This window comes from Oryzias latipes, chromosome 19 (genome assembly GCF_053564925.1).
Source record: "Oryzias latipes strain Hd-rR chromosome 19, Olatipes_Hd-rR_3.1".
Classification (NCBI taxonomy): domain Eukaryota; kingdom Metazoa; phylum Chordata; class Actinopteri; order Beloniformes; family Adrianichthyidae; genus Oryzias; species Oryzias latipes.
In genome coordinates this window covers 10,877,695-10,894,770 of record NC_136255.1, presented here as the reverse complement: position 1 = coordinate 10,894,770, position 17,076 = coordinate 10,877,695, and the positions used below count along the sequence as shown (strand labels likewise).

At 43.4% G+C, this 17,076-nt stretch overlaps 1 protein-coding gene across 3 annotated transcripts in view; it reads left to right on the top strand.

Moving 5' to 3' along the window:
* The window catches only part of tmem94 (transmembrane protein 94), a 170,986-nt gene that overhangs the window by 89,434 nt on the left and 64,476 nt on the right, over positions 1 to 17,076 (top strand). For all 3 annotated transcript variants that reach the window (XM_078937017.1, XM_078937016.1, XM_078937018.1), the window contains 5 exons: positions 3,181 to 3,351; positions 3,431 to 3,646; positions 3,851 to 4,163; positions 7,045 to 7,218; positions 7,300 to 7,402. In XM_078937017.1, the coding sequence (XP_078793143.1) occupies positions 3,181 to 3,351; positions 3,431 to 3,646; positions 3,851 to 4,163; positions 7,045 to 7,218; positions 7,300 to 7,402 (977 nt within the window). The remainder of the gene's footprint in view (positions 1 to 3,180; positions 3,352 to 3,430; positions 3,647 to 3,850; positions 4,164 to 7,044; positions 7,219 to 7,299; positions 7,403 to 17,076) is intronic.

The following is a 17,076-nucleotide window of genomic DNA, read 5'->3' as shown; positions in this document are numbered from 1 at the left end:
ATATCACATGCATTTTTTGTGATAATTGTGGCAGAAAAAGCCGGAAGTTTGAGCTGTTTTTTCTAAAAGATGTAATAAAAGTTTTCAGTAATAATTTTTAACTAAATTATTTGACATTTTACCTTGGTACCGTATTTTCCGGACTACAAGCCGCTACTTTTTTCAAACGCTGACAGCCCTGCGGCTTATTTAGAGTTGCGGCTAATTTATGGATTTATTTAGCGGCCGCCTTGTGTGCTCCTTCAATATTGGAGCGGAGGCTGAATGCATGATTCAACTTCGAGCAGCAAGTCAATATGTTTTTGACACCCCTGTAAGCAGCCAAACAGCATGGACCTCACTTCAGGTCTTAGACACTTCAGTCTAAACACGCACAACAGTGTGGCGACCTGGCGGTTAGCTCCGCCTTAAGCCCCTAAGAATCATGGGAAGTGGGGAATCGCGGGTGTAAATTTCCTCATCATAACTGAGGGATGTAATGTTGATTATATGGTTACTGTTATTTACTACTGTTATTTTATGTATGATACCTCAATTGTCAATAAGGAAAAAAAACACAACTGAGGAACCTTTGAACAGATGTCGCCTGCATGCTGTTTTGCAGATGTGGGTGTGTTCAAATACACAAGCCGACCCAATGCTGGTTCCTCCCACAGTGAGACCGTCAGTGTCAAGCTGATTGTGTTGGTATCAACATGCGGCTTGTACACTGGTGCGATTTATGTATGCAAGAAATTAGAAATTGGGTGGTTGCGGCTTGTACACAGGTGCGCTTTATAGCCCGGAAAATATGGTAGTTGTTTTTGCCTTCAGTTTATTAACATGCAATTTTATGTAACCTCACAAATAAAAAAATATATTCTTTCCAAATTGTTATTTATTTTTTTAAATATTTTTTTTCAATGTTGGTGCAAAGGCAACTGTACTTTCTGAACAGTTATACATTACCGATGATGTCAGTACTTCACCAGGCGTAAACCTCTCAGCATGTCACTGTTTAACACCTAGCTGTTTATGCTCTCTCACCACCTTAACGTTTTGTCCCATGATGAATAATTGACATGTTCTAGCTAGCACCTCCTAAAAGCCAAAATGATTTCGTTTTTTGTTTTCTTTCCTTTCAGATGAGACTAAATTGAATCCCCCAGTTCTTTTTTTTGGACTTTATTTGCTTCACTGTGTTGTGATTTTAATTTGTATCAATGAAACGTGTTAAACTAGATTTTTTTTCTTACTATATTTTTACACCCATAATTTTTGTTTATGCATCCAAGTCTGTGTTGACATAAAGGAAATAAATATAAATGTAAAGAAACCCAGACTGAACCTAGAGACAAAAGAGGATATAAAATTCTGATTTTACGAGAGGAAAGGTACGGTCCTTACAGAAGAGGAAAACTTGGATTTGAGGCTGCAGGAAGCTGCAGAAACATAGGTTTGTGTTTTACTTAAAGAAGAACAAGGTAGACTCGAATGAGATAAATGTATTTGTTTACTAATGCAAAGAATAAAAGTAAAGGAAAGAATACTGTTACTATAATTCATTGGTCAATAATCACAGGCAGGGATTATTGAAATTATGTGTAGGATGTCATGCCACCGCCACCATCATTCCAATACCCAAATCATGCACAGTGACAGGTCTGAATGACTATCGGCCGGTTGCCCTGACACGATAGTCATGAAATGTTTCGAAAAACTGGTCATGACACGCATCACAGAATCCATCGATATCACCAAGGACCGGCACCAATATGCATACAGGTCAAACCGATCCACAGAGGACGCCATCTCCTCTGTGGTCCACACAACCCTCACCCACCTAGAGAACAAGAACGCGTACGTTCGACTGCTCTTCGTGGACTTCACATCAGCCTTTAACACCATCATCCCGCATACCCTCACCCAGAAACTACACACACTAGGACTGAACCCCACTCTGTGCAACTGGGTCTTGGACTTCCTGACAGACAGACCACAGTCTGTAAAAATCCGCAACGTCTCCTCCTCCCCGATCACCCTCAGCACAGGCTCCCCCCAGGGCTGTGTGCTGAGCCCCCTCCTGTTCACCCTGCTCACGCACGACTGCACAGCGATTCACCCCAGCTGTCTGATCGTGAAGTTTGCGGATGACACAGCTGTGGTTGGACGCATCTCTAACAACGATGAGTCCGACTACAGGCAGGAGGTGGAACATCTGGAGAGCTGGTGCAGAGACAACAACCTCTGCATCAACGGGAAGAAGACCAAGGATATGATCATGGATTTCAGGAAGGACAGATGCCCCCCTCCCCCCATTCACATCGGAGGGGACGCGGTGGAAGTGGTTTCCAGCTTCAGGTATCTGGGCGTGCACATCTCCAGCGACCTCACCTGGAGCACCAACACCTCCTGCCTGGTCAAGAAGGCACACCAGCGCCTGTATTTTCTGAGGAGGCTCAGGCGTGCTGGGATGGGGATCTCAGTGCTGACCTCCTTCTACAGGTGTGTGGTGGAGAGCGTCATGACCTCCTGCATCACTGTGTGGCACGGCAGCTGCTCTGCAGCAGAGAGGAAAGCTCTGCAACGAGTGACAAAAGCTGCACAGAGGACTGTGGGCTGCAGCCTGCCGTCCACCACTGACATCTATAAGACCAGATGCAGGAAATGGGCCTCCCGCATCCAGAAAGAGCCCACTCACCCCTCACACCCTCTGTTCTCCCTGCTCCCCTCAGGCAGGAGACTGAGGAGCATAAAGAGCAGGACCACCAGACTGAGGAACAGTTTCTTTCCTGAAGCAGTCAGACTGCTGAAATCCGGTTGATCACTGCACCCCCCCCCCCCCCTCCATGGACAACAAGCTAATTCCCAAATGCAATATCACAGGGATGTGCAATACTTAACATGACATACTGTGCAATTGAAAAATACTTCTGTGCAATACTCCGTAACAGTCTGATATCATTATTGATACTATATTTATTATGTCTGAATGTAAACGGCTGGCCCGGGACCAGAGAGCCTAATTTCGTTTTATCATGATAAAATGACAATAAAGTTTCCTGATTCCTGATGAAGGGGATTGTAACTTATTAACAAATTTCTGTAATACCAGAGTTCAGTTTTTCTAACTTTCATCAAAGTTATTGCAAATTTCTTCTTTATGAAAAGAGACTTGTAAAAGTTTATGTTTGTGTGTAGGTTTTATGCTGTGTGGACAAGCAAGGCATCCTATCATGGCCAAACCCCAGTCCAGAGACGGTGCTTTTCTTCAGTGGGAGGGTGGAACCCCCTCACAACAGTCAGGAGGACCTTCAGGATGACCTGTCAGTTTCCTCCTTTTACCGCATGGAGGCAGAAGACAAAGAGGGGGTGTGCTTTGATTTCATCTGACCATGGTCGGACATGTCCTCTTTTTGAGAGTGCTACTGATTTTGTTCTTGCTGTTCAGGTCCAGGAAGCAGAGGCTCTGCTCTATGACCCCAAAGAATCTGCCGCACAGCACGGAGAGGCGCCTGAGCCCAGGAACCCACCACGGAACCCGGCTCTTTCCATGGAAATGCTGCAGCCTTGGCAGCCCTGCCAGCTAGGTCAGGCTTGCACTAAACAGCACTCTGGATCAAACGTGAGCTTCAGCCATGACACCGAGGGCGGGAAGGAAGACCAGGTCAGAAGCAAACTCTAACTCTGAAGTTAACCGTGCTGAGTTTCAGGTGAAGGTTTGGAAGAGATATTTGGTAAAGCTAAATAAAAACTTTAAACAGCTCAAATACAACTTTTATCAAATCACAAGTTGCAAAATTACACTCCTTTTTTTGTCAACTTGCATAAACGTAGAAGCTTCTGACCTGTTCACTGTTTTTGTCCTCAGGGCATAGCTGCTAGCTCGGCAGATGTGGAGGCAGAGGACTTTGTGTGTGACTACCACCTGGAGATGCTGAGCCTTTCTCAGGACCAGCAGAACCCAGCTAGCATCCAGTTTGATGACCTTTCCTGGCAGTGCCACCTGCCATCCCTGAAGCCCCTGGGCCTCAACATCATGCTGAATCTGTGCAACGCAGGTGTAACCCAGCAGCTGTGCCGCTTCTCCGACCACCTGTCCCACCTGGCTCTGCAGGAGAGTCAAGGAAGTGTGCTGCCTGTCTACGTGCCCTGGGGGCTCTGTGAGCTCTCCAGACTTATAGGTAATCCAAGCTGTTCCTATACTGCCCATTTTACATGCCAGCAAATGTTGTATAACTAGGACTGATCAAACATTTGCACTTAGGCTTTGGAAAGCAAACATAAAAAAACTCTGGTCCAAATGTTTTAGTCCTTAGATTGATTTAAAGTGTCAAATTTTCTGTTTTTCAAAACTTCTGTTGCTCTGCAAAGGTTACAGGATTAAACAGTCATAGAATTAGGTTTGATACTGCTACCTTGTTTGCCCTTTTTTTTTTTTTTTTACTTCATAAAGACGAAATTATGGTGACTTGAGATACGCCACCTGAGGTCTCATGTCTTGATTGATGTTTCGAAAGGTGAGGATTCTGAGTGCTTGCTTTTGGGTCAATGTTTAAGCTGGGCCACAGACAGACGGAAGTAATGTTTAAAACCGCTGTAACCCAGGTGCAGCTCTCACTGCAGGAGTGAAGTGCACCAGGACGTCATGGTTTGAAATCATGTATGCCGTGGAAGGTCCCCCTGGTTAAATCAGCATGTGTCCAGGTTTGTCAATGACTATTTGGATGATCCAAAGGAGTCATGGGAGAAAGTCATGTGGTCAGATGAGACCAAAATAAAACTTTTTTGTCTTAATTCCACTTGCCGTTTTTGGAGGAAGAAGAATGATGAGAACCATCCCAAGAACACCATCTCTACTTTGAAGTATGGGGGTGGTAGCATCATGCTATGTGGGAATTTTTCTGCACATGGGACGGGGTGATTGCACTGTATTAAGGAAAGGATGGCCAGGGCCATGTATTGTGAGATATTTGGGAACAACCTCCTACCCTTGTCTTGGTTCGTGGCTGGGTCTTCCAACATAGCCAGAATAATCAAAAAGTGGCTTTGTAAGAAGCATATCAAGCTTCTGGAGTGGCCTGGCTGGTCTCCAGATCTCAACCCAATTGAAAATATGTTGCTGAGTTTGAGCTCTCTCCATAGATCTGTGTGGAGGAGTGGGCTGTAATCCCTCCTGCAGTGTGTGCAAACCTGGTCAAAAACTACAGGAAACATTTGACCTGTTTAGTCGCAAATAAAGGCTACTGTACCAAATATTAACATTGATTTTCTCAGGTGTTCGAATACTTGTTTGTAGCAATAGCATACAAATGAATTATTTTTTAAAATCATGCAATACAGATTTTTTTTTCAAATATTGTCTCTCACAGAGGACATACACCTAAGAGGAAAATGTCAGACCCCTTCATGATTACAAAGTGGGAGAGCTGGCAAAATCATTGGGTGTCCAAATACTTATTTGCCTCACTGTACATGCCAGGAAAAGTTATTTTAAGGGAGAAAGTCAACATTTTTAATGCAATTTCTGCCATTTTTAGAGACTGATATTTTCAGGAACTGGTGGGTTATGACCCAATATCCAGGAGGCCAGGTTTGGTGACAGAAACATAAACATTCAATAAATAAATTGAAACATGACAAACCCCATGAAGAAACAAAAATGTGACAAAGCAGAGCAAATGACCAGACAATGAAGAACTGAAAAATAGACACTTATATAGTATGAGGAAAACTAACAGAAATTAAAACAACTGTGGATGATAACTAACATGAACATGAAGTTACCAACAGTGGACTCAAATATGACCAAAGCCATCACAAAAAAACCAAACTGAAGTGCACAATCCTCATAGTAATAATCATGGATTGGATTTATCTGCGATTTTCCAGACGCCCAAAACGCTTACAATGTGTCCATTATTCATTCACTCCTCATTCATACTTGGTGATGGTAAATACTGATGTAGCCACAGCTGCCCTTGGGCAGACTGACAGAGGCGTGGCTGCCAGTTTGCGCTTACGGCCCCTCTGACCATCACCGTGATCATTCATGCACATTCACTCACCAGTGAAGCCCCAGAGGCAAGGAGGGTGAAGTGTTTTGCCCAAGGACACAATAACAGTTGGCTGGGGGTAGCGGAGATCGAACCACCTTCCATCATTGGACGACCTGCTAAACTGCCTGAGCCACTGCCGCTCATTGTACCCCCCCCCCCCCCCCCCAAAAAAAAAAAGCAGATTCCTGATGCCCCATCTGACAACCACATTTGGGAGGAGGGGGACCTGGCAGAGCAACATAACACACAGTTCAAGTTCCTGCCGCCCACTAGCAGGGAAGGATTAGATGGGGAACCCTTCCTAAGGAACAGGCATAAGAGGAGCAGTCCTGAGGACTCTCTCCAGCGACAGGAAACATGAAAGGAGCAGTCCAGATGACCATTCTCTGTGACTGGGAACATGACCAAGGTCGGATGAACGACAACCATTCTCAGGGCCAGGGAACATAAAGCGTGGGCCTGGCAACCCTCCTCAAGAGCAGACACATGAAGACGAGCAGCCCCAGCCACCCTTCTCAGAAACAGGAGACTTGAAGGATGGTCTCGACAATCCCCCTCTAGAACAGAAAGCATGGATGTGGTGTGGTATGACTCAAAAATTGCTGCAGTAAAACCCATCTGGGACAAAAAACCTGCCACTGAAGCAGCAATTTTCCTGCTGGGTCCAGATTGGTCAGATCATCACGTCAGAAACTGGTGGTGTTGGACCCAAAATGCAGTAGACCAGGCTTGGTGGCAGAAACTGAAACACAAAAGTGAACCTCGTTCATATGCAGAAAGCAGTTGGGTATATAACTGTTACAGTTATTTTTTGTTTTGCCCTTTGTTCATGTATTGCAAGCCATATCGTCATCGCAATATTGATTACTAATATTGCACATGACAAGTTTTCCTCCTATTGTGCATCCGCTCATATTGTGTTTAATTTTATGGTTAGTGCTTGTGCTGGGCTGTATAGTCTAAAAGTCAGTTAAATGTTGGAATCTCTGCTGTGTACATTTTTAAGGTTTCACTCCTGGTGCGCGGGAGCTGTTTAAACAAGAGAACCACTTGGCTCTGTACAAGCTGCCATCTAGAGAGAAGACCAAGGAGCTGGCCACTCGCCGCCTTCACTACTTCACCAGACGACAGCCTCCCATCTCCCACCTCATTTCTCTGTTTGTCCGAGACTCCTCCTCCAGTGAGTCGCAGCTTAACTTTCTAGTCTTGCTTTGTTCTTTGTAATGCTCAAAAAAATACCTGCTTTTCTGTTTGACCTTAGATAGTGTCCAAATGCTGTCCCACGGCTCTGCCGACCTCATCCTGGAGGCTTGCACTGATTTCTGGGATGGAACAGATATCTACCCACTGTCAGGCTCAGACAGGTTTGAGATTTTTGGCAAAAAGATCTAAATAGACAGAGGTTCTGTATTACTTACAGACTTTAAAGTTTATTTTAATACATACTACAAAAGGAGTGACTTTTATCTAAGATTCTTCCTTTGAGTCTGTAAAGACTATGAGACCACAAGAAAACTCTAGGTTTCTTTTAAGTGCTGTAGCAAAATTGAATGGAATCAGAGTTAAAATTAAAGTGCCCTTATCTGTCACGCACCTCGGTGTGTGAAATGTGTTCTCCGCATTTGACCTATCCCCTGGTGGAGCGGTGAGCTGCAGACACAGCTGCGCTCAGGAACCGTTTGGTGGTTTAACTCTGGGATCCTTTTATCTCACAAGAGAAGATTTACACAAACGTATTATACATAAACATACAATTCATGATTAGAAACTGTTTAACGCTTAAAAACCGACAACAGTGCCGTTGTTCATTGCAGTTCAGTTTACCCGTATAAGTAATGTTTCCGAGTGGCCCATCTCTGTCTTGATGCTGAAAAGAGAGTGTGAAGTTTTTGCAGAATGCCAAAGTAGTTGGTGGCATTTCCAGATGTTTTTGCTTCATAAGCATCGACAAGGTTCAAAGTATGAGCCCACATGGTACAAACAGAGCTCTTGGGTTCATGTGTAGGAGCCTGGCCTGTAGAGCTTCACCTTGTTCTTTCCACGCATGTTGGCTCCGTTGTCATATGCCTGGCCTCTAGAGTCTTTAAAAGACATTCTCAATTCCCCAATTTTTTTCAAAATTGCAGTTGTCAGATGTTCACCTGTAGATTCATCTGCCTCCAAAAAACCCATAAAATGTTCTTTAATGCAGGGCTTTTCCTCCAGTGAGACAACTCTTAGTACAACAGATAGTTGCTCTGTGTGGCTTATGTCTGGTATGCAATCAAGAATTATGGAATAAACAACCTGGACAGTTTAATGTAATTTACCTTTGCTGAAATGGTATGGCTGCTCATCAACTTTATGATATCATTTTGTGCCATCTTGCCAATGTAACTAGGGTTACTGGAGGTTGCTTTTTGGACACAGGGAACATGCTCCTTCATAACTGGATGAAACTCGGCCACTAATTCCACTTCTTTCAAAAAATTACCATTTGAAGAAGAATATAATGTCTCTGTATGGCCCCTTAAAGCCAGATTTCTCACTGTTGGATATTTTATGATAGCAATGAATCGTTTCAGTACTTCTCTCCATCTTTTTCTTTCAGCCTCCAAAAGTGCCATCTCCTTTTGTAATTCTAAAAAGGCACCTATCCTGTGAATAAATAAGTGTTTGCAGAATTTGTTGAGGCAGCATGGCTTGTCATACATTTTAAAAAATTATGAACACACTGTAACTATGAAAATATATACCATATCTACTAAACTAGTAATTTAAATAATGTGCAAACCTGATGTTTCTTGCTGTTGTGAATCAGATGCAAATGGGCCTTCAGCGTCTGTGCAAATGTTCGGCTCTGCATCCTGAACTTCCAAAATGGGTGGTAAAAGGGTCTCCATCTCTTTCTGAGTGACTGAGATAGAGGTAGATGACTGTGGGACATCATCATCCTCTTGCCCTGCTTCCAAATATTTTAGAAGTGCACCTAATATGAATAGAAAAATAGAACATTCTTTTTTATGTGTGTGTGTATATATATATATATATATATATATATATATATATATATATATATATATATATATATATATATATATATATATATATATATATATATATATATATATATATATATATATATATATATATATATATATATATATATATATATATATATATATGTGGCAGTGCCAAGCGATGGAAACATCAGGAAGAAGGAACATGAGAAACTGGAGAAATACCAGGGACTCAGAGAAGAACTGGAGAAAGCCTGGAAAGTCAAGGTGACAGTGGTGCCTGTGGTAATTGGAGCACTCGGGAGCACTATATATATATTTATATATATATATATATATATATATATATATATATATATATATATATATATATATATATATATATATATATATATATATATATATATATATATATATATATATATATATATATATATATATATATATATATATATATATATATATATATATATATATATATATATATATATATATATATATACCGGTATATATATATATATATATATATATATACCGGTATATATGTATACATATATATATATACCGGTATATATGTATACATACATACATACATACATACATGTATGTATGTATTTAGACAAATTTACCAAAGTAGAGGGGATTAAAGCTGTATACCGTATTTTCCGGACTATAAGTCGCCCTTTTTTTCATAGTTTGGCAAGGGATGCGACTTATACTCCGCAGCGACTTATATTAGAAATAAATTGAAATAAATACATTGTTAACCCTCCTGTTATGTTCATTTGTGAGGAACAGAGATGATGTTCCTGGGTCAATTTGATGTATGAGGTAAGTTAAGTGTTAAGAGTATGTTAAGTGACTCAGAGAATCAGCAAACTTTTTTTTACAGTAAGATCTTGAAGGCTAACAACATAATATTCTATTTTCCAATGATTTCATAGATTCAGAAATGCAATAAAAATGACAACTGTTTCTACAAAAACAGGATGAAAACAGAGTATTAGTTGGCCAATGATGCTTCATGAAAGGAATAAATAAATAAGTTTGAGAAAAAATTACTGTGAAATTATTAGATAAACAGTCTGCTATGATTGTGTCATATAAGGTTGTGAAAGTTAAAATGCGACTTATAGTCCAGTGCGACTTATCTGTGTTTTTTTCTTCTTTATAATGCATTTTTGGGCTGGTGCGACTTATACTCCGGTGCGACTTATAGTCCGGAAAATACGGTATTTATAAAGCAATTTCTGACAATAACCACCACAAAGTAATTCTAATAATACTGGGAATAGGAGACAAAGTACTGAATCTATGTAATTACAAATATCTAGGAATTAATTAAAATTGGTTGGATATGAGTGAATATAAAATTGCATTTAACTAGCTGAATTTAATGCACAAATTGAGTTTGGATGAACTAAATGTTAAAAGATTAGGCTAACAACAGCCTTAGCCTAACTCTTCAAATATTATCGTCTAGCCTGCGATGCGCCTTGGGGGGGGGCTACTTGGGAGTGGCCCCCCTCCTATGGTTGCCGTATGGAGTGGGCCCCCCCTCTTTCGGTTTTATTTGCACCTTAGACATGTAGGGTCCTTGGTAGGGGGGGTGCTTAGACATCACTGCAAGCAAGCAGCAGATGTCCTCCTGGCACCCTACCCGCCAATTTTAACCGCACCTTAGACATTTAGGGCCCCTTGGTGTGGAGGGTGAGGGGACATCACTGTGAGTAATCAGGAGATGTCCCCTTAGTGCCCTACTCGCCAATTTTAACTGCACCCCCCTTAGTACACACACCCCTCCCCCTTCAATATATACATTCAAACATAAACACACACACATGCACACAAACACCCTCTCAAACACCCATACACGCACACACATTTTACAAGGAAGGTGGGACCTGGGTCCATCTGTCCCCTACCCCTTCCCTGGTGGGGGGTGCGGGCCCCTTGGCGATGGCGGCCGTGTCCCTTGGGTGCCGGCTCCCTGGGCCCGGCGGTGCTCTCTCCGCACGGTGGGGGGGTTCATATTACACCTGAGCCGGGGGTGTTTGTGTCCCTGGGGGGTGGGTCCTGGTCCTTGCCCCTGGGCGCTGGGCCCCGCCAAACTTCCAACATGGCCGAGCCTGGTCGGGCCATATTTATAACATCCCTTGTGGGCCGCCCTTTTTTCCCCGGGGTTCCCCCCTCCTGGGCGGGGGCGGCGGGCCCCTGCCTTGCTCCTACCTGGACCAACCGTGGGCCGGGTGGGTGGCTGCCTGGAGTGCGGAGCGGGTCTCCCTTGGGGGGTCCTGGCTCGTACCTGGGGTCGGGGCGGGGGGATGCCCGGAACTCCTGGGTGGTGGTGGGGTGCTCGTCTGGGGCTGTGGGCGTCCCTCTCCGGTGGGGCCCTGCGTTGGGCTCTTCCGGCGCGGCGGGGGGCTGCTTTCCTGGCTGGGCTGGGGCGGCGCTCTCTTTCCCTCTGCGCCTCCCTGCTCTCTGGCTCTGGGGGCCTCGCGGCGGTCCTGCTGGCCCTGGCCTGGGTGGCGGTCTTGGTCGCCCGGGGGGCTGTTGTTCCCTGCCTGTTCCCGTGTGGCGTTGGGGGAATTCCGGCTGCCGCTGCTGCTGCGGCGGGGGTATGGGTGTGGGGGTGGCTGGGCGCTCCTCCTCCTTCTTTTCACATTCCACCATCCATTTTAGAAGAACATAAACACTCACCTGAGCACAGGTGTTAGCTCACCTTTGCACTAATAGTTTGCATGATTGAATGAATGAAAGATTTCACACTAGTTGGTTTAAAGGCATAGGTATGCGTTCGTGAACACTATCTGTTTTGTGTGCATGTTGACATGTGGACATTTTTGCGGCTAGCAGGTGTGTTGATAATATTTGAGTGTGTGTGAACAGGCCCCGCCCTTTTTGTACTACATTTGAACCGTACCGTAACGATAAACAACCAGTAAACCTGTCTGCTCTATGCTGCTTCATGGTCTTACCCCCCTTCCCCTCCTATTATCACCCTCCTACCCCCCCCTCTCTCTAACGTCCCTCTCTCTTCTTCCCCTCTTTCCTTTTCCGTCCGGTCCAACACCAAAGATTTTCAAACATGATTGAAATTAATAAATTTTGGCCTCAATTACAAAAGGGGTTTATTCAGACATACCTTTGGTTTGTCTGAAGATGAATAACCCCTCTTGTTAAAATAAAATATGTCCAACACAAGAGGCCCTCAGCTCTCATCTGTTTGCCTAGCTGTTGGACAGGACAAGTTAAGAAAAAAAAAAAAAAAAAAAAAAAAAAAAAAAATATTATCGTGCATGTTTAATAATGTTGCATTAGGCTTACATAATGACAATAACAATGTTTAATACCATACCTTTGTCCTTTTCAAGTTTCTCTTGAATTTCTTTTTTCTTTTTCTTAAATTGGACACTGGATAGTCTTGTCCTTTTCATTTTATTACGAAAATAAACAAGTTGGCGTCTTCTGACACCAACTACCACTTGCATCAGCTTGGCCTCAGGCTAAACCAATACATATTATACTGGTAGTTTGTTTGACAGATTGATTGGAATTGGGTTTGAAAAATGCATTCATAGTGAATGCAGTCTGTAATTTGGTGTGATGAATGTGGTTTAATTTGAAAGTACAAGTAGTTTGAGCTAGAGATGATTGTTAGAAAAAAGTGCAATGTGGTCAAAGCAGCAGCAACTAGGGATGGATATTGTTAAGATTTTATCAATACTACTTCTCTTTTCGATAATGCTTTTCCATCCAGTATCTTATAGGTATCTTTATACAGCTGGACAGCTCAGTTGGCTGGGTGTAGGACTGTCACGCAAGAAACATGGGTTTGCTTCCCAGGGTGTGTAATCGCAAATAAAGTATGGATCATTAGGCAAGACCCTGCTGCCTATCTGGGTATTCTAATCTATACTTTTCTTTGAGAAAACAAGGAGGAAGAGAGACAAATAATTAATTATACAGTGTAAATGACCTCTAGATTCAGCCTATTATAGTTTTATTTTTGTAATTCTCCCATTTTGGATAACATGGTTGTGGCTCTTATTTTGAAGGACGCGCTAAACCGGAAGTCGTCAGGCAAGCGAACGTGAAGGCTGCATGTGCTTCGTCCCAGCCAAAACGGTTATAAAAGTGTTAAAAGTTTAAAGGAAACGAAAGTTTACTATATCCCATAGCACCTGGTTGATGAGGGAACAAGGTTTGTAATTTTTATGTTTTGGCAATTTAGTTCTGTGTTTTCACATAATTTTACATTGTCAGCACATTTTATTTGCCCACTAGGTGGCACTGTAATGTCAAGTTAATGCTGAGTCAGTTTGAAATGAATGCTAATATTAGGATTTATTTTATGTTTATACAGAAGAAAACGTAATTTTATTGTTAAATGATTTTGTTGAAAATCTTCTTCTTTCTCTTTCGGCTTTTCCCATCAGGGGTCGCCACAGCGAATCATCGTCCTCCACCTCACTCTATCATGGACGTCTTCTACCCTAACATTAGCCAACTTCATGTCCTCTGTTAAGACATCCATGTATCTCCTCTTTGGCCGTCCTCTTGCCCTCCTGCCAGGCAGCTCCATCTCCAACATCCTTCTACCAATATATCCACTATCCCTCCTCTGAACATGTCCAAACCATCTCAGTCTGGCTTCTCTGACTTTGTCCCTAACACAGGCAACGTGAGCCGTCCCTCTGATGTACTCGTTCCTTATCCTGTCTAACCTGGTCACTCCTAAGGAGAACCTCAACATCTTCATCTCCGCTACCTCCATCTCAGCCTCTTGTCTCTGTCTCACTGCTACCGTCTCTAACCCATAGAGCAGAGCTGGTCTCACCACTGTCTTGTACGCCTTTCCTTTGAGTCTTGCTGGCACTCTTCTGTCACACAACACTCCTGACACTTTCCTCCAACCGCTCCAACCTGCCTGCACTCGCCTCTTCACCTCTTTTCCACAATCCCCATCACACTGAACTGTTGACCCCAAGTACTTAAACTCCTGCACCTTCTTCACCTCAGCCCCCTGTAACCTAACGCTTCTACTTTGATCCCTCTCGTTCAGACACATGTATTCTGTCTTACTATGACTGACCTTCATGCCTCTTCTTTCCAGAGCAAACCTCCACCTCTCTAGCTGTTCCTCCACCTGCTCTCTACTCTCACTGCAAATTACAATGTCATCTGCAAACATCATTGTCCAGGGAGATTCCTGTCTTACCTCGTCTGTCAGCCTGTCCATCAGCATAGCAAACAAAAAAGGACTCAAAGCTGATCCTTGGTGTAGTCCCACCTCCACCTTGAACTCCTCTGTCTGACCTACAGCACATCTCACCACCGTCATACTTCTCTCATACATGTCCTGAACTACTCTGACATACTTCTCTGCCACTCCAGACAATCTCATACAGTACCACAGCTCCTCCCTCGGCACCCTGTCATACGCCTTCTCTAAATCTACGAACACACAATGCAGCTCCTTCTGACCATCTCTGTACTTTTCCATCAACATTCTCAAAGCAAAAATGGCATCAGTGGTGCTCTTACGGGGCATGAAACCATACTGCTGCTCACAAATCTCCACCTTCTTCCTAAGCCTGGCTTCCACTACTCTTTCCCACAGCTTCATTGTGTGGCTCATCAACTTTATTCCTCTATAGTTGCTGCAGTTCTGCGTGTTACCCTTGTTCTTAAAGATCGGAACCAGAACGCTTCTCCTCCATTCCTCGGGCATCTTCTCACTCTCTAAAATCCTATTGAACAACCTTGTTAGAAATTCCACTGCTGTCTCTCCTAAGCACTTCCATACCTCCACAGGTAGGTCATCAGGACCAACGGCCTTTCCGCTCTTCATCCTTTTCAGAGCCTTCCTAACCTCATCCTTTCCAATCTCTGCTACTTCCTGCTCCACAACAACCACATCTTCCTCCCTTCTTTCCCTGTCATTTTCCACGTTCATCAGCTCCTCAAAATACTCCTTCCATCTTTTCTGTACACTCTCCTGGGTTGTTAGCACCTTTCCATCTCTGTCCTTTATCACTCTTACCTGTTGCACGTCCTTCCCATCTCTGTCTCTCTGTCTGGCTAGTCTGTACAAGTCCTTCTCTCCTTCCTTTGTGTCTAACCTGTCATATAGCTCATCATAAGCTTTCTGTTTGGCCTTTGCCACCTCTCTCTTCACTCTACGCTGCGCTTCCTTGTACTCCTGTCTACCTTCCTCAGTCCTTTCTACATCCCACTTCTTTTTAGCCAACCTCTTCCTCTGGACGCATTCCTGTACTTCCTCATTCCACCACCAAGTCTCTTTACCGTCTTTCCTCTTTCCAGATGACACACCAAGCACCTTCCTACCTGTTTCCCTGATAATCTCTGCTGTAGTTTCCCAGTCATCTGGAAGCTCATCCTGACCACCCAGGACCTGTCTCAACTTCTGCCTAAATTCCTCACAAGTTTCTTCATTCTGTAGCTTCCACCACTTGGTCTTCTTTTCTGTTTTCCCTCTCTTCTTCTTCCTGACCTCCAGAGTCATCTTACACACCACCATGCGGTGCTGTCTGGCTACACTCTCTCCTACTACCACTTTGCAGTCATTAACCTCTCTCAAATGACCTCGTCTGCATAGGATGTAGTCCACCTGAGTACTCCTACCTCCACTTCTGTATGTCACTCTATGTTCCTCTCTTTTCTGGAAGTAAGTGTTGACTACAGCCATTTCCATCCTCTTCGCAAAGTCCACCACCATCTGTCCTTCCAGATTCCTTTCCTTCACACCAAACCTGCCCATCACCTCCTCATCACCTCTGTTGCCCTCACCAACATGCCCATTAAAGTCTGCTCCAATAACAACTCTCTCTCCTCTGGGAAAACTCTCTATGACCTCATCCAACTCACTCCAGAATCTCTCCTTCACTTCTAACTCACAGCCAACCTGTGGCGCATACCCACTGACTACATTAAATGATTTTGTTGAAAATACAGTTACATTAGTTTATTTGCATCAGAGGTTAAACATCTTAAGGTAATAAATTAATGGTTTAAAGTGTTTAAAGTAATGAATAAAACAAAAGGGTTGAAATGGTGAATACAACGGTAAGAGATGTAAAATATATTTGTATTTTTTGTAGCTCTTACGGTGTGTTCACACACACGGCGAAATAAAGGGTTGTGAACCATCAGTTTGAGAGACCATCTTTTCAACCGGGGATGCTACAGTAAGAGCTTGCCCTGAAGCCCAAGCTTCAGCCACGAGGTCCCAGAAAGAGCCGCTCCAGCACGGTTTCATCACTGCGACTCAACCCAAGGTTACCTGGGATTTGATGGTCTACACACCACCATTTACAACATGGAGGCATCTAAAGAAAGTTCAGAGCACACAGACAACTATGAAGTAGGTGAAGAAGACAAGCTTCATCACTCCGCTCGTCAAAGAAAACGCACAGAAAGGATGCAGATGTATCAGGAGGAGGAGGCACACAGAAAAGAGAAACGGCTTCATCATCTTTACGAACTATGGAAAAAACAAGTACGTTCAACACGTGAGCAACTTAAACAAAACATCTCAAACAGTCAGATTGGTCAACTTTTGGACAATTTAGAACATGAAAGAGACAATGTTATAAAGTTATACATTGAAATCCGAGATCACATTTTCCCCAGTACGGACACAAGACGTCTCATAGATGCCTGTGAAGCTGTCACAGCAGACATAATTAAAGTGGCACATGAAAGACTTTCAGGAGTGGATGACTATGATAGCGACAAGGTAAAGTTCAGTCTTCATGAGCTTCTGAAGAAGGACTATGCTAACTCTGTTTATGGCTCTTCTGTTACAATCTCAGATCAGCACTCCTCTGTTAGCAAATCACATTCATCTGCAAAATCAGTAGTGGCGGCAAGGAGAGCGGAGGCTGCAGCAGAATTAGCAGCTAAGGAAGCAGAATATGAAGTGGTACGAGAAGAAGAGAAACAAAAGGAAAAGAGTGATCTTTTGAATCGTGAGCTGGACAGACTAAAGGTGGAAAAGGAATTAAAGGCTGCTC